Source organism: Nerophis lumbriciformis, linkage group LG33 (genome assembly GCF_033978685.3).
Source record: "Nerophis lumbriciformis linkage group LG33, RoL_Nlum_v2.1, whole genome shotgun sequence".
Lineage (NCBI taxonomy): Eukaryota > Metazoa > Chordata > Actinopteri > Syngnathiformes > Syngnathidae > Nerophis > Nerophis lumbriciformis.
This window is the reverse complement of record NC_084580.2, coordinates 12,308,935-12,332,500: the sequence shown is the minus strand read 5'-3', so window position 1 is coordinate 12,332,500 and position 23,566 is coordinate 12,308,935. Positions and strand designations below refer to the sequence as shown.

General features: G+C 39.3%; 2 protein-coding genes across 5 annotated transcripts in view; one reads left to right on the top strand and one right to left on the bottom strand.

Annotated features, from left to right (window-relative positions):
* The window catches only part of aopep (aminopeptidase O (putative)), a 207,872-nt gene extending 196,481 nt beyond the window's left edge, over nt 1–11,391 (top strand). For all 3 annotated transcript variants that reach the window (XM_061928246.1, XM_061928245.1, XM_061928247.1), the window contains 3 exons: nt 2,662–2,748; nt 2,817–2,966; nt 11,138–11,391. In XM_061928246.1, the coding sequence (XP_061784230.1) occupies nt 2,662–2,748; nt 2,817–2,957 (228 nt within the window). In that variant the 3' untranslated portion in view covers nt 2,958–2,966; nt 11,138–11,391. The remainder of the gene's footprint in view (nt 1–2,661; nt 2,749–2,816; nt 2,967–11,137) is intronic.
* The window catches only part of fancc (FA complementation group C), a 66,245-nt gene continuing 53,414 nt past the window's right edge, over nt 10,736–23,566 (bottom strand). The window contains exons 13-15 of one of the 2 annotated variants that reach the window (XM_061928249.2): nt 22,219–22,443; nt 20,721–20,899; nt 10,736–11,253 (exon numbers count right to left, since the gene is read on the bottom strand). In XM_061928249.2, coding sequence (XP_061784233.1) covers nt 20,726–20,899; nt 22,219–22,443 — 399 coding nt within the window. In that variant the 3' untranslated portion in view covers nt 10,736–11,253; nt 20,721–20,725. The remainder of the gene's footprint in view (nt 11,254–20,720; nt 20,900–22,218; nt 22,444–23,566) is intronic. The other variant, XM_061928248.1, reaches the window with a different exon arrangement.

Sequence of the window (23,566 nt, the reverse complement as noted above, 5' to 3'; positions counted from 1 at the left end):
ATTTTAATTTTATTCGTAGTGTTTGTTTCTGTGCCTTTTGTTTAGTACATCGTTGATAAAAAGAATTCCATTCTTATTACACTTGAGATAAAAAGTGCATTTATGTGATAGAGTATCATAAATAAATGGCGGTGATAGAATATGAAGCGACGTGGTTTTTAGAATGTGTCCTCCAAGGTCCACGCTAGTAGTCTTTAAGTCTGCGCCATCAAACAATCAGCGTCACGTTGATTCAATCAAGCTTCCTCCCGTCTGAGGAGCAGCGTGGTGAAAATCAGGTGGACGTCTGACCGCGTGGAGGTCACACGCTTACCTCGCCCGTAAGAACGTCACGTCTGGACAGCAGCAGGTCAGGACGGAAGCCAAAACACACTCTCACGCCTTCAGCCGGCACAGATGAGCCGTCAGCTTCGTTTAAAGTGCTCCCGTGGCCGGCTGCCAGGCCGTGGAGCTGCAGAGCACCGCCTCGCTCATAACTTCACACGGCCCAGAGATCTGGTTTGGGTTTTTTTTTTTGAAGTTCTGCTTCCGCTCTCAAGGAGACCAGGATTTACAGCGAAGGGATGTAATCGCATCTAAAACATGAATTTTTATGAAGCCTATCAGAGGTTCATGTCTCTTACAAGGGCTTGAAAACGGAAATTAGCTTGGTTGCGTGCCACCATTTTTGCCTGCTTTAAAAAGTAACACGCACGTCTGCCATAAGTAGTCAAACAGGAAGTTGGCCATTTTGATTGGACTAAGTGGACCTTTTAGGGTCATTTTGAGGAGTTCTACAAAAACAAAGTGACGTTTAGTCCGATCGCTACCAAACTTGAACCACGGACACGAGACAGATGGTTGACTCTAAATTACGACAGTTGAGTTTTTGTTACAGCCTGTGAGTGTGGCATGGCGGTGAAGTTTGATGACTCGCCTTAAAAGATACAGCTTTTCACGCCATTTGGGTTTAATGTGCTGTCATCTTGTGACTGTTTTGTGATACAACAATACTGTCTAACCTTTTTTTTTTAATGTATTTATTAATTAGAATATACTTTTTACTACTTGGAGCGGTGTGGCTCAGTTGCTAGCAACTCGAGGGTTACAGGTTCGATTCCCGCTTCCACCATCCGAGTCTCCACCGTTGTGTCCTTGGGCAAGACACTTTACCCCCCTGCTCCCAGTGCCACCCACACTGGTTTAACCTTTGTGTAATGTTCATATTGTTGTTACTCAGCCAGCGTTTGTGGGTCTGATGGACCCGTTACATTTTGTGGCTTTTGATGCCTCACAATCAAACACTTTTATGTTAAAATACTGAACAGATGTTTATTGGGATAAGGTAAACATCTGTTCAGTATTTTAACATAAAAGTGTTTGATTGTGAGGCATCAAAAGCCACAAAATGTAACGGGTCCATCAGACCCACAAACGCTGGCTGAGTAACAACAATATGAACATTACACGGAAATTTCTCTGCCAGTTTCTGCATCCCACAGGGATTCTTCTTTTGTGTTTCTGCACCTGTGGTTCCCACACAAGGTTGCAACATTGTTTGTCAACACTGTCTGCTCTCATTTTCTCGCACATTTGACCCTCTGATGTTCTGTGTACCTACACTCTGTCCTCCTCCTGTCTAGGTCTGCTGTGTGTGTGTGTGTGGGTGGGTGGGCGTGGTACGCAGAACATCAATTTCCACATTTCTATTAGCCCCGGGTCCAGTGGACCCGGACATCTTATATGTTATAGAAATGTGTAGGGGGGGTGTATGGTGTGTGTGGTCATTAAATATGTATTCTGATATATGTTCTTCACAGAAAATGAGCCAAAGCCAGTGAGTCTGTTTGAAAAATTAATTAATTGTATAAAACGGGTCCCACAGACCCGAACACCACACAAGAAGCTTAAAAGATGTAGATAATGGGCTTCACTACGTAAAGAGCTTTGAGTCTGCAGAGAAAATCGCTATATAAATATAATTCACTTCACTTCACTACTACAGAAAGCAAATTTGTATGGTATAAATCAGGGGTGTCAAACTCATTTTAGCTCAGGGGCCGCATGGAGGAAAATCTGTGCACACGCGGCCCGGACTATTAAATTCATGGCATTAAAACTTAAAATAAAGACAACTTCAGATTGTTTTCTTTGTCTTACTTTAGCCAAAAATAGAACAAACACATTCTGAAAATATTACAATAAAAATATTTTAAAAAATATCGGTAGCGGTAAAGTTTAGATCCATAAAGGAAAGAAGAAAGTGAATGAATGTTTATAACTGTAATACTGTATTTTGTATTATTTATTTTTTACAAAGCATAATATAGAATGTGAGATATAACAGGATAATGCATACATTTACCATTTGTTTTCAAAAAAGTGGGACCCCAAAGATTTACTGTGGGACCCCATTTTTATGACTTGATGGGGTCCCTGAAAATTCCTAGCGCCAACACTGATGGAGTATTGGTGCGTGCAAAACAGCAGCAGGCGTCTGTGGCCTGCAGGCCGGTTCTAATACTAATCAAATATGATCCCGTGGACCATAGATCATTCATTCGTGGACCGGAATTGGCCCGTGGGCCTTGACTTTGACACATAGGGTATAAATTAAAGTCTGATGCAAATCATTTTGTTTCAGATTTAAAATAAATGACATTTGCCTGTTATTGCTTTTAGGTGCGACATCGCTGGTGCGAGCTAGTGGTCAAACACGGACACGCGGAGGCTTATGGCGACGTGGAACACTTCCTCCGTCATGATCAGGTAAATACACACCATTTACTACTCTATCCTTCACGTCAGGTCGTCCTGTCATGAGGTGTATGTTGCAGGCCATGGGCGTGTATCTGTACGGCGAGCTGATGGTCCAGGAGGACGCAGAGCAACAGGCGCTGGCTCGTCGCTGCCTCTCATTGGTCAGCGAAGAAATGGACCAATCAGCACGCAGGGTGGTGGAGGAGATGGTGCTGTAGCAAGTGCAGGTGACTTTTAATCTCTATGGTTTTGCCTTCGCTAGTCTCGGAATGTTCTAAACTCCTGTTTCTATGCCGGTGATGAAGGAAGTCCGCACTCTTTAATGGTAAATTGAGTGACAATTGAGTGTTTAATTACCACTACAAGTACTTTTATCTATACTCAGGTATCACTTGTCTACCTACTCTGGCACATTCCTCTCTGATCCCACTCTCTGTGTGTGTGTGTGTGTGTGTGTGTGTGTGTGTGCGTGTGTGTGTGTGTGCGTGTGTGTGTGTGTGCGTGTGCGCATATTTGTAGGCTCAGGATGGGGCCTTTTTCCACGGTTTCACAGCAGCGCTGTCAGGATTTGTTTATCAGAGAAAGAATTCGGGAATGCGCTCGTCAAACAAACACAAGAGAGATAGTAGGTCATTGAGTGTATGTGTGTGTGTGTGTCCGCGTGTGTGTCGAAGGATTTCCAAAAGCAGATACTTTGTATTTTCTAACCCCTTTGAAATCCACTCTAAGTTGGTTGTTGGGGTCCATAAAATACCGATTGCGTTATGTAGGAATCCTTATTTTTTCTCCTTTTTTTGTACAAAGTTATGCACGTAGATGGGCTGCCTCAACCTGTGGATAGTGCCTCCACGTCACCACATGGGGCGGGCACTATCTACGAGTAGGTTTGGACATCACTGGGTTGATATTTTTTTGTATAATTCCTTCCTTTTGGAGACTTTCATAAAGATCTACTGTGTAAGTTTGTAGATGATAATTTGGTGAAAAACAACAACATTGACTCTGGTGGGGGGAAAAAACGAGCGAAAATTCAGGGTCGATGGCACAATCGCGTTGTATTATATCCGAATTAAAGTGTAGTCCATTATTCTACATTGTTACTTTATTATGGTGACATTTATTATCTTTAAAGTAGGGATGTCCGATAATGGCTTTTTGCCGATATCCGATATTGTCCAACTCTTAATTACCGATACCGATATCAACCGATACCGATATATACAGTCGTGGAATTAACACATTATTATGCCTAATTTGGACAACCAGGTATGGTGAAGATAAGGTCCTTTTTTAAAAAAATTTTAATAAAATAAGATAAATAAATGAAAACATGTTCTTGAATAAAAAAGAAAGTAAAACAATATAAAAACAGTTACATAGAAACTAGTAATTAATGAAAATGAGTAACATTAACTGTTAAAGGTTAGTACTATTAGTGGACCAGCAGCACGCACAATCATGTGTGCTTACGGACTGTATCCCTTGCAGACTGTTTTGATCTTATACTTCCTTTTTATTGTCATTCCAATTTGAACTTTACAGCACAGATAAGAACGAAATTTCGTTACATACCGTATTTTTCGGACTATAAGTCGCAGTTTTTTTTCATAGTTTGGCCGGGCTCCAGTGCGACTTATGTTTTTTTCCTTCTTTATTATGCATTTTCGGCAGGTGCGACTTATACTCCGAAAAATACGGTAAGCTCATGGTAGTGCAGGATAAAAAAGCAATAAGGTGCATATATAAATAAATAATATATATAAATAATATATAAATATACATCTAAAATTAATAAATATATATATAAATAAATAAATAGATTACTGTACAGATAAATATATTGCACTTTTTCACATGCGTCCAGGTTTATGGATGTATGTTATATTGTCTTTTTTATTCCAGCGAGTTAATCCATTTTGGGGGGAGTTGAGGGGATCATTTAATTATGATGCGTTCAAGAGTCTTACGGCCTGAGGGAAGAAGCTGTTACAGAACCTGGAGGTTCTGCTTCAGAGGCTGCGGAACCTCTTTCTATATTGATATATAATGTAGGAACCAGAATATTACTAACAGAAAGAAACAACCCTTTTGTGTGAATGAGTGTAAATGGGGGAGGGAGGTTTTTTGGGTTGGTGCACTAATTGTAAGTGTATCTTGTGTTTTTTATGTTGATTTAATAAAAAAATTAATAAAAAAACAATACTGATAATAAAAAAAACCATACCGATAATTTCCGATATTACATTTGAAAGCATTTATCGGCCGATATTATCGGACATCTCTAATTTAGTTTTGTAGCATAATGTAGGTTGATATAATGCTGGGCTGTTCAAAGTGTGGCCTTGACGTGAAAGAACCTGACACATACTTCATAAAGTGCATGCAGGATTTAATAACAAGCTTACATTCTTTCTTTTTTTTTTTTTTTTTTAACTTTGGGCTTTTCCCTGTCAGGGGTCGTCACAGCGAGTCAATCACATGAATGCTTTTGGGTTTTTTGTTGTTGTTATTTTACACCGTGTACCATCATTTGCAATGATAACATGCCTTAATAATTACTATAATGATAGACCTTGTGGTTCAGGTGGTATGTCTGTGCTTTCGGTCTGATGCTTTTTTGACGATGACATCCAGCTCTAAAATCCTTTTTAGGTCACGACCAAGCGTCGCCACAAGACAGGTTTTATCTTTACAGACACACACATTAATGGAGGCCGCTTGATGCCTTGGCCCAGGATGTGAAAGTCTTTTTTTAAACGTCTGGCCTTAGTCTGATAAACATCTATTTTGTGTGAGCGGCTGGCTAGCTGGTGGTCCTCATGCTACATGTATAGGACTAATGATTGGGCTTGTAACTAAAATGTCAAGTGATATCATACTTTTTTATTCAGGACAGTATCAGTACAAGTAGAGGCTTTTAGAACAACCAATCTACCAAGTTTGTGTAAACCAATTAAAATGATGGACGACTCCTGCATGTTAGACTTGTAACTGTCCTCCTCTTTGTGCTTGCAAACGACACGTCACTCCCTAAAAAGCACTTTATTCCAAAAGTACATGCCTTTGGAATCCCTCCCGATCCGCTTAATGAGGGGCGAATATCGCCGGGTTAGCCGAGCGTGGCCGAGGGAGAAAAGAGTACGAGAGAGAGCGAGAGAGCGAGGCAGGAAGGAGAATTCAGAGTTCGGAGGATTGTTGTTGTTTGTTGACGACTGTCCGGGCTGTGAGGGTTCCTGGCGTGCTGATTTGTGACTTATGATAAAAATCACATTGCCAGGGATTACCACATAACCCTGACCCAGCGGCCGGCTGCCATGGCAACCACCAACACACACGCGGGCCAAAGCCAAGAAGACATGATTATGTGGGAGTGCACAGCAGCGAAAAGTATGATGAGCGGAGTCAGGGGAGGTCTTCAGGTGTGTGTGTGTGTGTGTGTGTGTGTGTGTGTAGGTGTCAAGTCAGTGGACAGCCACTGGGTTGTGTGTCCTGTCTCCATGCAGGCACAGAGCTTAGCTGATTGGTGAACAGTGATTGCTTTCCTCTTTGTTCACAGTGGCTAAGTTCTGCACCTGAGGAGAACATTGTCCACACTCCCACACGGCAAACCTGATTTATTTGACTTTTACCGTATTTTTCAGACTATAAGTCGCAGTTTTTGTCATAGTTTGGCCGGGGGTGCGACTTGTGTGTGAAATTATTAACACATTACCGTAAAATATCAAATAATATTATTTAGCTCATTCACGTAAGAGACTAGACGTATAAGATTTCATGGGATTTAGCGATTAGGAGTGACAGATTGTTTGGTAAACGTATAGCATGTTCTATATGTTATAGTTATTTGAATGACTCTTACCATAATATGTTACGTTAACATACCAGGCACGTTCTCAGTTGGTTATTTATGCCTCATATAACGTACACTTATTCAGCCTGTTGTTCACTATTCTTTATTTATTTTAAATTGCCTTTCAAATGTCTATTCTTGGTGTTGGCTTTTATCAAATACATTTCCCCCAAAAATGCGACTTATATATGTCTTTTTCCTTCTTTATTATGCATTTTCGGCTGGTGCGACTTATACTCCGGAGCGACTTATACTCCGAAAAATACGGTACTTCCGTGCTTCACACATTTATACATTTGTTTGTAAAAAAAAAAAAAAACTTATTTTGGAGTACAGTAGCATGAAGCTTTGATGGTGAAAAGCTCCAATGAACACCTCTATCCAACCCTCCAATTGTCGCCAAGTGCGGGGTCCACAAAAGCAAATAACCGCCAGTGTTGTTATTACTCGTTAATTAGCACCGGTTCAAAAAACATTGGCATTAACGACTGTGGCTGTGGGCAACCTCCTGAATTAATTTCAGTTTTATCTACCTTTGCATGCGGTTTAATATGTTGGTTGTGCTCTTCAGCTGTTGGTAAGAAACTTGTGTGTTCCACTTCCTGTTGTCTACAATGAACTCATAGTGGTAGTAGGGCTGGGCGATACGGCAAAAAAAAAAATGATCACGATAAATGTTTTCCAAATTATCCAATCTTGATTAATATCACGATTTTCCTTTTTTATTAAAGGCTCATTGTCCCGTGCAGGATTATACCGAGTACAGTTGCTACTGCAGTATCTTGCAACAATATATGCTGACAAGTGTTCATACTGTATCTATGATTGTGTTTACTAGAGGTGCAACATTACAGTAACCCACGCTACCATCCATACTTTTAGTCTTAGGGCCACGGTTTTGCTTCTTTTTCGGTACGTTTTGTGGGGGTAAAGAGAACAAATTTCTTCCTCTCAAAGTTACTTTGTTTTTTTGCTAGTCATCACAAACATTTTGCAGTAAACAAGTGGTGTTGTGAATACTTTAAGACTTTTATTTCAAGTTCACTTTTACTAGACAACACTTTCAACTATTATTTGTAGTCTTTGATTACTTTGTATACATCAGTGCTTCTCACCAGTGTTTTGGCAAACGGCGAGCGGTTTATTTCAGGAACAAAATGTTTTTTATTAGAGATGTCCTAAAATATCGGACAACCGATATTATCGGCCGATAAATGCTTTAAAATGTAATATCGGAAATTATCGGTATCGGTTTCAAAAAGTAAAATGTATGACTTTTTAAAACGCCGCTGTGTACACGGACGTAGGGAGAAGTACAGAGCGCCAATAAACCTTAAAGGCACTGCCTTTGCTTGCCTGCCCAATCACATATCTACAGCTTTTCACACACAAAGTGGATGCAAAGCATACTTGGTCAACAGCCATACAGGTCACACTGAGGGTGGCCGTATAAACAACTTTAACACTGTTACAAATATGCGCCACACTGCGAACCCACACCAAACAAGAATGACAAACACATTTGGGGAGAACATCCGCACCGTAACACAACATAAACACAACAGAACAAATACCCAGAACCCCTTGCAGCACTAAATCTTCTGGGACGCTACAATGCTAGTGCATACACAGTGTACATTAAACTACAGTATTAATCTAATGGTGTACATTAAACTACAGTATTAATCTAATGTAGTGCATACATGGTGTAGATTAAACTACAGTATTAATGTATTGTATACATAGTGTACACTAAACTACAGTATTAATCTAATGTAGTGCATACATCGTGTACATTCAATCACAGTATTAATCTAATGTAATGCATACATAGTGTACATTAAACTACAATATTAATCTAATGTAGTGCATACATAGTGAACATTAAACTACAGTATTAATCTAATGTAGTGCATACATAGTGTACATTAACCTACGGTATTAATCTAATGGTGTACGTTAGACTACAGTATTAATCTAATGTAATGCATACAGTGTACATTAAACTACAGTATTAATCTAATGTAGTGCATACATGGTGTAAATTAAACTACATCATTAATGTATTGTATCCATAGAGTACATCAAACTACAGTATTAATGTAACGTGGAGCATAGATGGTGTACATTAAACTACAGTATCAATGTATTGTATACAAAGAGTACATTAAAGTACAGTATTAATGTAGTGCATACATAGTGTACATTAAACTACAGTATTAATCTAATGGTGTACATTAAACTACAGTATTAATCTAATGTAGTGCATACATAGTGTACATTAAACTACAGTATTAATCTAATGGTGTACATTAAACTACAGTATTAATCTTATGTAGTGCATACATAGTGTACATTAAACTACAGTATTAATCTAATGGTGTACATTAAACTACAGTATTAATCTTATGTAGTGCATACATAGTGTACATTAAACTACAGTATTAATCTAATGGTGTACATTAAACTACAGTATTAATCTAATGTAGTGCATACATAGTGTACATTAAACTACAGTATTAATCTAATGTAGTGCATACATAGTGTACATTAAACTACAGTATTAATCTAATGGTGTACATGAAACTACAGTATTAATCTAATGTAGTGCATACATAGTGTACATTAAACTACAGTATTAATCTAATGTAGTGCATACATAGTGTACATTAAACTACAGTATTAATCTAATGGTGTACATTAAACTACAGTATTAATCTAATGTAGTGCATACATAGTGTACATTAAACTACAGTATTAATCTAATGGTGTACATTAAACTACAGTATTAATCTTATGTAGTGCATACATAGTGTACATTAAACTACAGTATTAATCTAATGGTGTACATTAAACTACAGTATTAATCTAATGTAGTGCATACATAGTGTACATTAAACTACAGTATTAATCTAATGTAGTGCATACATAGTGTACATTAAACTACAGTATTAATCTAATGGTGTACATTAAACTACAGTATTAATCTAATGTAGTGCATACATAGTGTACATTAAACTACAGTATTAATCTAATGGTGTACATTAAACTACAGTATTAATCTAATGTAGTGCATACATAGTGTACATTAAACTACAGTATTAATCTAATGGTGTACATTAAACTACAGTATTAATCTTATGTAGTGCATACATAGTGTACATTAAACTACAGTATTAATCTAATGGTGTACATTAAACTACAGTATTAATCTAATGTAGTGCATACATAGTGTACATTAAACTACAGTATTAATCTAATGTAGTGCATACATAGTGTACATTAAACTACAGTATTAATCTAATGTAGTGCATACATAGTGTACATTAAACTACAGTATTAATCTAATGTAGTGCATACATAGTGTACATTAAACTACAGTATGAGGTGATCTGCCTGTAGGAGACATTATAAATGGGTTGGGGGGGACGAATGTGTGAATTCCAGATGAGATCCATGTGCAGCGTGTCATTGGTCCGCCTATATTTAGGGCTTATTAAAAGTGTAATGACCATGGAAGGTCCATAAAAAGCGAGGCTATATACATTAGACATGATTTATGACACTCTAATGGTGTCCGCCTCATCAATGGTGGAAAAGATTCGACATCAACTCATCACAAAATCAAATTGAAAGAAAAGGAAAATACACCTTGATGGACGAAAAATGTTTTAGGTTCCAAGTTTGTTCCACCTTTGTCTTACTGCATTGATCCGACTTTCATTCAAATAAATTGAAATGGAGATGAAAAGAATAAGCAGCAAGATTAGGACTCTGCCTCCTGTGCCTACTGAGCTGATAATCAGTCCTAAACAACCACTGGCTCAGTTCAGCAGGAACAGGAGTCCAGTCCACTCAGCCACCACAGTCATGTGCCTGCAGCAGCCACACCAGGAACTGGCAGAAAAGTGTGATCCAGATGTATTTTTTATTGCTATGAATATGTTTCATTTAACCTACAATTATTTTAGTAAATGTTTACTGATATAAAGCAGTTCTTGAGGCTAAAGTTATTATTTCAACATAACATTATAATGTATAACATCATTATAAACATGAGATATTGTGTCTCATCTCTAGGAGCATACATCAGTTTTATCAACAATTCAAATTTTATAATTATTTCCTCAATATCTTATTATTTTTCTTAGAGAAATATTCCACTTTAGCGTAGTAAAATATAGTTTTCCACCTTGCTGCTTGTGATTGGCAGATAGCGAGGACCCTGAATGGTTTCTATCAGTTCATCAACCTTTTCTGTGTTATTTATTCATATATTGTTTCTGATTCATCAATTATCATTAACTTTGACAATATGCACATTTGACATTTATTACGGATATTTAAATATGTTTGGATTTTGGGAAAATCTTATTTTAACAATTGACTTTGAACATTATTGTATTATGAGTTGCAGAAGTCATATCTTTATTATAGTTAAAGTGTCCAACAGAAGCCTTTCTATAATGTATTGTGTCCACAATGCTTCTACAATAACCTCCATGTGTACCTCTCTCTGTCTGGTTCTCTCTCTCTCTCTGTCTTCAGGCGGCCGACAACAGAAGGAGATGACAGGAGCTTGGGGTCGTGCGAGGGTCGAGCACTGGCGGCCAACAGCGGAATGTTGTGGCGGTCCGACTCCCTGAGCCAAGGCTGCTTGTTGACTGGAGAGGAACAGTTAGAAATAAATGTAAAAAAGTTGTGTGTGGCGGGTTGGTCAACAATTAAGAGTAGTGCCTCCTCAAATATCACTTTTATACGTAAATGATGATCACAAAGAAATAAATATGTTCTGGAAACACCTCAGTGTGTGTGTGTGTTTAGTCTGAAGCTCCAATCAGACTGTGAAAGAGTTCAGACTGCAAATACTTTCAGGAGTTTTCATACATAACACATGACTTCATCCATGTAAGAGATACACCGCAGACAGAATGTGTGTGCAGACAGTGAGATTATAATAACAAACATTTGGTTTTAAACGAGTGGACAGAAAAAGAGGGGAAAATATTTGGGGTCATTTTTGTATGCATTACTGGTTAAATGCATGATACTCACAATGCATATCACATTCAACCCCGTGCTTTTTTATGCACTTGAAGTTTTGTATTCTACCATTGAGCCTGTGGACACGCCCACCACACGCTACATTATATACCGTATTTTTAGTATAAGTCACACCGGAGTAAAAGTCGCACCTGCCGAAAATGCATAATAAAGAAGGAAAAAAACATATAAGTTGCACTGGAGCCCGGCCAAACTATGAAAAAAACTGCGACTTATAGTCAGAAAAATTCGGTATATAAGTCGCACTGGAGTATAAGTCGCATTTTTTGGGGAAATGTATTTGATAAAACCCAACACCAAGAATAGACATTTGAAAGGCAATTTAAAATAAATAAAGAATAGTGAACAACAGGCTGAATAAGTGTACGTTATATGAGGCATAAATAACCAACTGAGAACGTGCCTGGTATGTTAACGTAACATATTATGGTAAGAGTCATTCAAATAACTATAACATATAGAACATGCTATACGTTTACCAAACAATCTGTCACTCCTAATCGCTAAATCCCATGAAATCTTATACGTCTAGTCTCTTACGTGAATGAGCTAAATAATATTATTTGATATTTTGCGGTAATGTGTTAATAATTCCACACATAAGTCGCTCCTGAGTATAAGTCGCACCCCCGGCCAAACTATGGAAAAAACTGCGACTTATAGTCCGAAAAATACGGTATGTGTTGTCTATTAAATTGTCACATAGTTCAATAATCATGGTCCTGATGAAATCGTATTCATTAAACATCCAGAACGTTCAAACACGGCCGAAATTAGCACACTCCCTCCCGCTGTGGTCGCACTCACTTTATACAGAGTGGGATTATTGTGCTTTTATCCTCATCTCAATGGATGTTTCCAGGTGTCTCAATTGAAGCGATCAGAATAGATTTGATAGTTTTCTAGACGTTTTTTTTATTATGTGTGGTGTTTACGGCATCCAAACTTCAAGCGTAATGAAAAGCGTAAAAACAGAAGTACTTAAAGAGGAACTGCACATTTTGAGGCATTTTGACAATCATTCACAATTCTTATAACAGACAAGAACACATATGTCTATTTTTTTTTTGCATTCTAATTTGTAGTAAGCCATACAATCCATTTTGACTCTTAATCACTCTAAAATGCATCCAAGAAGCACCAACAATACTTCATTTACATCATGAGCTGAATATCAACCAAATATTTGCAGTATTGTTATTAGAAGCGATTACGCAGACAAATTATTTATAAGCGCGTCTTGATAACAGAGCCCAAACTAGCTCTTTTGTTGACAAACTGAGCTGCTGCTCATGATTGCCTGTTAGCTGGTGAAAGTTTATTCCAGATTATAAATCATTCCTCTCACCTGGATACAAAAAGGTTATGCACATAAACCAAGGGAGTCGGTCATCTGTGACATTTGACTTAAACCCAGAGATGGCAAGAAAGACACAAAAGACGCTAGTTTGCGGCACCAGATTTTTTTTTTTAACACTGTGCAAAGATTATGATTAATTCTTCATCTAAACGGGAATATTTGAACATCCCATCAGCTGGCATCCTCGTGACGGCAGACATTTTACAGTAAGTGATGTTTTATTATGTTTGTTGGCTCACATGAAGTCTGTCATGATTAGAAATAGGAGATGTTGAAGGAAAAAGCGAACGTTGCGATGTGTCAATGAAATTAAGGCACAAATAAGCAGAATACGTAACTATTCCATGTTATTGTTAGGCACCATAGTCCAGTGGTTCTCAACCTTTTTTCAGTGATGTACCCCCTGTGAAATTTTTTTGAATTCAAGTACCCCCTAATCAGACCAAAGCATTTTTAGTTGAAAAAAAGAGATAAAGAAGTAAAATTCAGCACTGTGTCATCAGTTTCTGATTTATGAAATAGTATAACAGTGCAAAATATTGCTCATTTGTAGTGGTCTTTCTTGAACTATTTGGAAAAAAAGATAGGTTTTTATTTATATTTATAAAGGATTTTTGAATTGTTACTATTTTTAGAATATTTACAAAAAATCTCACGTACCCCTTGGCATACCTTCAAGTACCCCCGGGGGTACGCGTACCCCCATTTGAGAACCACTGCCATAGTCGAGTCGGAGAATGCTGAACAGCCAAAATCCACGCACCTTTTTTCACTTAAACGCATGGAGAATATGGCCTTAACTAAGTTGTAAATCTGCTTTTAATACGACATGACAATAGGCCAAACGGAAAAGAAAACAATACATTATTCATTCATTGTCTATTCTGATTATCCTCATTTGGTCTCCGGTAAGCTAGATCCTAACCTAGCTGACTTTGGGCAAGAGGCATTTGAGACTGGTCGCCAATCAAAGGCCACATATAAACAAACAACTAACACCTTTGGACAATTTAGAGTCTCCAATGAACCTAACGTTCCTATTTTTCAAAAGTTTAAGAACACCGGAGTACAATAAGGGCAAAATAGTGGGAAGATATCAGCTGGTCACCCCCGGACCTCAGTCACTGCTCTGCTCATTGTCTGCTCAGCTTTGCCTTTGTTTAGGATACCGTATTTTTCAGAGTATAAGTCGCTCCGGAGTGTAAGTCGCACCGGCCGAAAATGCATAATAAAAAAGGAAAAAAAACAACAATAAGTCGCACTGGAGTATAAGTCGCATTTTTGGGGGAAATGTATTTAATAAAAGCCAACACCAAGAATAGACATTTTGAAAGGCAATTTAAAATAAAGAAAGAAAGTGAACAACAGGCTGAATAAGTGTACGTTATATGAGGCATAAATAACCAACTGAGAACGTGCCTGGTATGTTAACGTAACATATTATGGTAAGAGTCATTCAAATAACTATAACATATAGAACATGCTATACGTTTACCAAACAATCTGTCACTCCTAATCGCTAAATCCCATTAAATCTTATACGTCTAGTCTCTTACGTGAATGAGCTAAATAATATTATTTGATATTTTACGGTAATGTGTTAATAATTTCACACAAGTCGCTCCTGAGTATAAGTCGCACCCCCAAACTATGAAAAAAACTGCGACTTACAGTCCGAAAAATACGGTACTTTCTTTATGTTAAACGATTATACTCACATTTGTTATATTAAATATTATTGTGTGCACTTTTAACTTCAGTTTCGACTCCCCTTTGTCATTGTGGCCCTGAACCAGACCAGGGTCTGGAACCAAGTGGGGTCTTGTCCGGGAAAATCAAATTTGGAGTTTATACTTGATTTGGTCACACATTTTGATAGCTGGTGTTCGTCAGCTGGGGTTGAAGGCGCTTATACTGCTGGAGCAGTTTAAGGATTCTGTTCTTGAGCGCATTTCAGTAAATATTGGTAAAACGTGGAGTTAAAACTGTTGCCGAGGCTGCTGCTCAGGCCGATGCGTTGCCATGTTCACGTCAAACTTCTCCTGCTTCTGACATTCCTGTTGTGGAAATGGGGTTAGCGGTTTTGAACGTGCCACGTGATTTATTTCAGAGTGACGTGACCATAGGGGTGTGTCCAGCATTGCCAGTGGATGGGGTCACTATGATTTGGGTTAATGATGTTGCGGGTCTGGGCTGACCTTTTGTCTCCAGATTCAAGAATTCAAGGAGCTTTATCTGCCATACTTGTACACATTTTCATACATAAAGCACTTAATAAGAGGAAGGACCGAGTTTTGCTGGCTAAACACGGTGTGTGTAACAATAGATAAATACCGTATTTTTCGGACTATAAGTCACAGTTTTTTTTCATCGCTTGGCCGGGGGTGCAACTTATACTCAGGAGCGACTTATGAGTGAAATTATTAACACATTACCGTAAAATATCAAATAATATTATTTAGCTCATTCACGTAAGAGACAAGACGTATAAGATTTCATGGGATTTAGCGATTAGGAGTGACAGATTGTTTGGTAAACGTATAGCATGTTCTATATGTTATAGTTATTTGAATGACTCTTACCATAATATGTTACGTTAACATACCAGGCACGTTCTCAGTTGGTTATTTATGCCACATATACAGGTAAAAGCCAGTAAATTAGAATATTTTGAAAAACTTGATTTATTTCAGTAATTGCATTCAAAAGGTGTAACTTGTACATTATATTTATTCATTGCACACAGACTGATGCATTCAAATGTTTATTTCATTTAATTTTGATGATTTGAAGTGGCAACAAATGAAAATCCAAAATTCCGTGTGTCACAAAATTAGAATATTACTTAAGGCTAATACAAAAAAGGGATTTTTAGAAATGTTGGCCAACTGAAAAGTATGAAAATGAAAAATATGAGCATGTACAATACTCAATACTTGGTTGGAGCTCCTTTTGCCTCAATTACTGCGTTAATGCGGCGTGGCATGGAGTCGATGAGTTTCTGGCACTGCTCAGGTGTTATGAGAGCCCAGGTTGCTCTGATAGTGGCCTTCAACTCTTCTGCGTTTTTGGGTCTGGCATTCTGCATCTTCCTTTTCACAATACCCCACAGATTTTCTATGGGGCTAAGGTCAGGGGAGTTGGCGGGCCAATTTAGAACAGAAATACCATGGTCCGTAAACCAGGCACGGGTAGATTTTGCGCTGTGTGCAGGCGCCAAGTCCTGTTGGAACTTGAAATCTCCATCTCCATAGAGCAGGTCAGCAGCAGGAAGCATGAAGTGCTCTAAAACTTGCTGGTAGACGGCTGCGTTGACCCTGGATCTCAGGAAACAGAGTGGACCGACACCAGCAGATGACATGGCACCCCAAACCATCACCCAACCATGCAAATTTTGCATTTCCTTTGGAAATCGAGGTCCCAGAGTCTGGAGGAAGACAGGAGAGGCACAGTATCCACGTTGCCTGAAGTCTAGTGTAAAGTTTCCACCATCAGTGATGGTGGAAATATATATTAGTGCAATATATATTGCACTAATATATATTAGTGCAATATATATTATATTGCACTAATATATAAGTCAGTGCGACTTATATATGTTTTTTCCCTTCTTTATTATGCATTTTCGGCCGGTGCGACTTATACTCCGGAGCGACTTATACTCCGAAAAATACGGTAAATGAATAAATAAGAAGTAGCTCCAGTTCAGGTGTCTATTGTTCCTATAGTATGTAGTGTGCCTGCTGGAAATGAAATGCAGTTCCCAGAAGTATTTAGCGCATGTGCAGTAACACGTTCAAAGAAATTGAGCAATAAGAAAGAGTAAGTGCTAGATGTTTCTGTCCGATTTTTCCCTGGTCAGAGCCTTACGACCATCTGGTGAAAGAGTAGAAGTGTGTTGCAACTTTAAGAGAACTCTTGGAGTTGGTTTGTTGTCCTTCTGAGGTTGGAGATTGTTCTCACTGTTATTTCCTGTACGATGATGCATTGATGAGAAAATGGACACCAGGTTTAGTTCTGTGTACCAGGTGGTGGTGCCTTTAAAGTTTTGTGACGCTGTGTTACTGTACTGACCTACTCAGTGGCCTAGTGGTTAGAGTGTCTGCCCCGAAATCGTTAGGTTGTGAGTTCCAACCCCGGCCGAGTCATACCAAAGACTATAAAAATGGGACCCATTACCTCCCTGCTTGGCACCCAGCATCAAGGGTTGGAATTGGGGGTTAATTCACCAAAATGATTCCCGCTGCTCACTGCTCCCCTCACCTCCCAGGGGTCGAACAAGGGGATGGGTCAAATGCAGAGGACACATTTCACCACACCTAGTGTGTGTGTGAGTGACAATCGTTGGTACTTTAACTTAACTTTAATTTACAGATTTCTCTCGACCAGAGCGGCCACCTTGGGGTCAGGAAAATTGATGATCGGGTTACGAGGTATTTCTTTTGGCCTCTTTTGAAAAGAGACGTGTCAGCGTACTCTAAGTCCTGTCATACATGTCAGTTGACTAGTAAGCCAAATCAAACTTTACAACCAGTGCCACTTAATCCTACTCCATTTATTGGGCAGCCATTTGAGCATTTAATTATAGACTATGTGGGTCCGCTAAAACCGGCGAGGTCTGGTGCACAGTATTTGTTGACAGTAATGTGCCAGAGGACACGGTACCCAGCTGCATTTCCTTTGCGCAGTATTACAACCAAAAATGTAATGCGTGCTTTGTCAGAGTTTATTTCAGTATTTGGTTCGCCTCGTGTTATTCAAACAGATAAAATGTTTGCACAAGTTGTGAAACAGTGAAAAATAACCAAGTTGTGAAACAGTGAACAAAACCTGTCCTCTGCTTATCATGCGTAAAGTCAAGGTGCTTTAGAAAGGTTTCAACAAACGTCTGAGTCCATGTTGCGTTCTTTTTGTGTACAGATGCAAGGTGACTGGGAAGAAGCCCCACCTCGGATGTTGTTAGCCGCACGGGAAGTGGTCCAGTAAAGTACAGTTTCGTCCTAATGACCTGGTGTTCAGCCATAGAGTTTGTGGTCCATTGTCCAGGACAACTGGACAGAGCCAGACCCTCCAAGTAACTTAATTGATTGTGTTAATGGTTTTAGCTACAGATTGTACAAAGCTCATGGTGGCTAAGAAATGTTTAACTGTGGTTCAGGGTAAAATGAAAAAGCAGTACGATCGGCATTCTGCGTATAGGGAGTTTATTCCTGGTGACCAGGTGCTTGCTCTGTTGCCCTAAATGTCTTGGGCCTTATACTGTGGAAAAAAATCTGTCAGACCTTAACTATCTCACTTCCACTTCTGAACGTAAGTTAAAAACACAACTTTGTCATGTAAATTTGTTAGAACCATATGTGTCTCAGCTTCGAGTGAGAAAAGGATTTGACACTGGCTGTTTCCTCGTTGGTTCCTGCACGTCGGCTCCACGACTAGATTAGATAAGGCATTGGTTACGGGTCGTCCTAAATGTCAGGGATTGGTCGAGGGTCCAGTGGGGGGAACGGGGGGTAGGGGTTGCTACGGCCCAGGCCTTGTTGAAGCCTTGTGGGAATGTGTTCAGAGTGGAGGTCTGATTGGCCACTTCCTCTACATCTCCCCCTCCCTCTCCCTCTGTCCGCAGGTCCTGCAGCTGCACCTCATTGGTGCTAATCAGCGGGAAGATATCAGTTGGGCTGCCCATGACCTCAGTCTGTGCTCTTCTAATTGGCTGCTCTGCTCGGTCCTGCTTGGCTGGGCCTGCTCCAGTCTTGTTTTGCATGTTTTCTTTATATTAAACTGTTATACTGTATTTTCCGCACTATAAGGCGCACCTAAAAACCTCAAATTTTGTCAAAAGCTGACAGTGCGCCTTATATATGGACCAATATTGAGCCTCCAACAGGTAAAAGTTTCAATCAATCAAACAATCGCAACTACGGTAAGCAGCCGCCGACTTCATTTTCCCCCGTAGAAGAAGAAGAAGCGCGCGGTGCATGCTGGGATATATGACTGCGCGAGGCGTGCCGTTTCATTTCCATTTGTTTGTTTATGTAAAGACCCCAAAATGGTTCCTACTAAGAGACACGCTTACGACGCAGAGTTTAAACTTAAGACGATCAGTCACGCAGTAGAACACGGGAATAGAGCAGCAGCGACACTGACTCCATTAATGACGACTTCGACGAGACTGTTTAATTCGGACACTGAAGAAGAAGAATTTGAGGGATTCGTGGATGAGGAATAACTTCATAAAGTGAGCTTTACATGTTTATTTTGTGTGTTGTGTGACATTAACGTTTGAGCAACGTTGAGTTATTGATATATTGTTATTGCTCTGCACTATTTCGAGTGTTACTATATTGTGATTGCACTAGCGTTTGATTTACCGTAACAATATCACCGTTTTTTTTACGTGTTTATTGAATCAGGGAAAAGTTCCCCTCCACTATGTGATATAAATGTTGCACTACATGTTATACCTTGCTGTTGTTAAAAGATAAACAAAACACCACGTCACTGACTTTACCTCGGGGAAAATAATAAAACAGCTGTTTATTCATTTTGGGAGTGAACAGAGTTGTCAGAACGCTGGTTTGTAATCTATTAATAAAGTTTGACTGACCTATCTGACTGTTTTGTTGACATTCCCTTTAGCGCAGCTCCATCTAATGGATGCATAACGTAACCCCAGCCTCTACTGTACCGTCTATTCTATGCGCCTTATAATGCGGTGCGCCTTATATATGAACAAAGTTTTAAAATATGCCATTCATTGAAGGTGCGCCTTATAATCCGGTGCGCCTTATAGTGCGGAAAATATGGTACTCACATTTGTTAAATTAAATATTCTTTTGTGCACTTTTAACTTCAGTTTCCACTTACTTTTGTTGTTGCGGCCCTGAGCCAGCCATAACAGTCACAAAATGATATACAAATATTACGTATTACAAAGATAGCACAATATAAACAATAATACATTCATAATATTAGAAAAAAGGGATTTAATTATTGCATTACTAAAGTTGTAATGTATCAATGGAAAACTGACGTAATTTTTTAAAATATATTTTCACTTTTTGTCAAATTACGAAACTATTATTTATTTATGGTGTGTGGGTTATTACTGTATTTTTGTCTCGCTATTTTCTCTGTTGGTTTTCAAAGGAAATACTAATAATTTTGAAATCGCCAAAGCATATAGTCACACTGAGTGGAAGTTATATATATTTTCTCTTTTTTTCTGCACAAATATTTAAAAAACTTGTTTCTCTTTAATTATGACACAGCTGTAATTCTTAAGTGGATGCATTTTTCTAAATTAACTCTCAAATCATATCTTAGTGATGACCCTTATGGAACATTGTGATCATAGGTTGTGATGTACTTAACCAATGGCGACTTAACAATTGTGACTATTAATTAATATTAAATAATGTACATCATGGCCATTTATTTTTAATTACTCAAGTAGTTTTTGCTGATCATCTAATTCAAAGACAGATGTTAGCATGTGTGTTGAAGGATTTTTATGATATATTGAGAGGTAGTTACACTGCATGCGTGTGAGGACGATCACTGTCCTTGCACACCTTGTCGGTGTTTGTGTGTACTTGTGTGTCATTAAGACACCCTCCTGTTCCTGCACTGCATCATTCATGATTCTGCAAACTCAAAGAAAAACCCTGAACTGCCGCTGACCTGGCTAATGTGTGTGTGAGGTCATGCCTGTGTCAATGCGAGGGGCGGGTCCCTGAGGGGACATCCTGAAGAGTGTTGTGAAGCTCCTTGATCCTGACGACAACTCTGCTGTCGTCATTTGATTGGCAACTCGCTGCTTTGAGTTGGTGCTCCAGTGAGTCCAGAACGTGCATCGCTTCACCGACCAGACCGGACCGAGCCGCCACCTGATGTGAAATACACACACAATTAACTATAAAAACAAAAACATTGGTATACAGTATTTCCGCCAACAGCGGCCAGGTGTGGGGAAGTCTGTTATTTTTAATTTAAAATATTATTTCTATTAATCCATCCATCCATCCAACCATCTTCTTTCGCTTATCCGAGGTCGGGTCGCGGGGGCAGCAGCCTAAGCAGGGAAGCCCAGACTTCCCTCTCCCCAGCCACTTCGTCCAGCTCCTCCCGGGGGATCCCGAGGCGTTCCCAGGCCAGCCGGGAGAGATAGTCTTCCCCGTGGCCTCCTACCGGTCGGACATGCCCGAAACACCTCCCTAGGGAGGCGTTTGGGTGGCATCCTGACCAGATGCCCGAACCACCTCATCTGGCTCCTCTCGATGTGGAGGAGCAGCTGCTTTACTTTGAGCTCCCCCCGGATGACAGAGCTTCTCACCCTATCTCTAAGGGAGAGCCCCACCACCCGGCGGAGGAGACTAATTTCGGCCGCTTGTACCCGTGATCTTGTCCTTTCGGTCATGACCCAAAGCTCATGACCATAGGTGAGGATGGGAACGTAGATCGACCGGTAAATTGAGAGCTTTGCCTTCCGGCTCAGCTCCTTCTTCACCACAAGGGATCGATACAGCGTCCGCATTACTGAAGACGCCGCACCGATCCGCCTGTCGATCTCACGATCCACTCTTCCCTCACTCGTGAACAAGACTCCGAGGTACTTGAACTTGGGGCAAGATGTTAATATTTCTATTAACACATTTTTCGAAAAACATAACACGCCATTATTACTATTACTATTATTGACGCAATATGGCAAGTGAAACTAAGGTTATAAGTAATAAGGACTATCATGGACAAACTGTAGTAAAACTACCTGGAAAACTACCTATAATCATGGACGCACACAACATTGTGGGGCGACTAACTGGCTAAGCATCTTTTTTTTAATACTCTAAAGTGTTCATAACTTGTGGTAAAACTCAACACTTAAATTAACCAAGAAATTGAGCCTCTATAGGTGCTCATGTTTTGGTTAGCTACAGAGTGCAAACGGACAGAGTAAATACCCTGAGGTATGCTTTTATCCGTCAAAACACTTAATTTCTGCTTTCCAAAACACCATCCAGCTGCACGATTTCAGAAAAAAACTTTTTAAGAGCTCCAGAGGAGTGCCCAGGCTCACTGAAAGTGGTGCCTGCCCAAAAGGGCACTTAAATGGGCTACACGAGGTAAACCAGGCCCCTCCAAACTCTGGTTCTTTTTTATTGTCATTTTTGTAGGTGGATAAATGCATAGATAGAGTACTCCTCACCGTGCGTACAATCTCTGTAGAGGCGCTCAGTGATTGTTGGGAGAAAACTGCACAGTTGACCACAAGGTCGACAATCAATAACGGTGCCGCCGATGGTCGCTGAGTGCACAGCGAAATGAGCACCAGCAGACTGTGGAGCCGCTCCACAGGAAGAAGGGGATGAGCGAGCGCGGGCACTGTGAAAAACAGGTGGTGCAGGTGGTCCCAGGCTTCCTTAAAGTGTACCTGGGGATTAAAATGACATGATGACTTAATGCAAGCAGGTTAATTACAAATTCAATACATCAGTAATTCACTGAGGATGACGACAGCATGTCTGCTCTATTATGAGAGGAGGCGGAGCAACAGGGGACGGAGATGAAACTCTTGAGCGAGAAATCAATACTTCATCCTCCTCTTCACCTCTCTGTGATAGGAGTCATCCATAATTTACTTTTTAATGTGTCTCTTCCCGCTCTGTGTTTGCTGTAGAAACTATAAAGATCCGCACGTATCATCCCCTACAACACAGTATCTTCTGGTTAAGACTGTTGGACTCGACAGTATCACGTAAGCATCAATTTGTGTGTTGCTATTCAATGCAGTTTTGCTATTCTATTACCTCAGTTTTATTAATTAATTGATTCTATTACCCGCCTACGAGCACGGTCAACTGTTGTTTGCAAGCTTTAAATATTATTGGAAGGTTTTACATGCAGTGGCGGTGCACTTGCTCAGGGCTACGTTCCCTAGGGGGCGCTGCAAGCATGAGGGGAAAAAATAGGTATATTTATCTGTGCGAAGCACTTAGGTTATTTAAATAAGACTTACCGTTACTGTCAACACGTCAATAAATATATATACTTACGTAACATCAGTGATTGGTGTATTTGGGTGGATGGATGCTACAATATGTTGTAATACATGAACATTGTAATTCCGGTTTTATTCATTTTATGTCAGAGATTAACCAAAATTTAGTTTTATATCTAAAACCCTTAACTACATAATCATTATTGATTATACAAATGTATGTTGTTGTACTATTATTTATATATATTAGCGCTGTCACGTGATTATTTTTTAATCAGACTTTTGAATAGTAATTACCGTATTTTTCGGACTATAAGTCGCAGTTTTTTTCATAGTTTGGCCGCTCCAGTCGCTCCAGTGCAACTTATATATGTTTTTTTCCTTCTTTATTATACATTTTCGGCAGGTGCGACTTATACTCCGGTGCGACTTATACTCCGAAAAATACGGTAATCATGATTAATGACAGTAAGATTGAATAATTTCAAGTAACTTAAAAATACCCTAATATTTGGACACAAATGCAATTTTATTGTCAGAATCTAAATGTTTTACT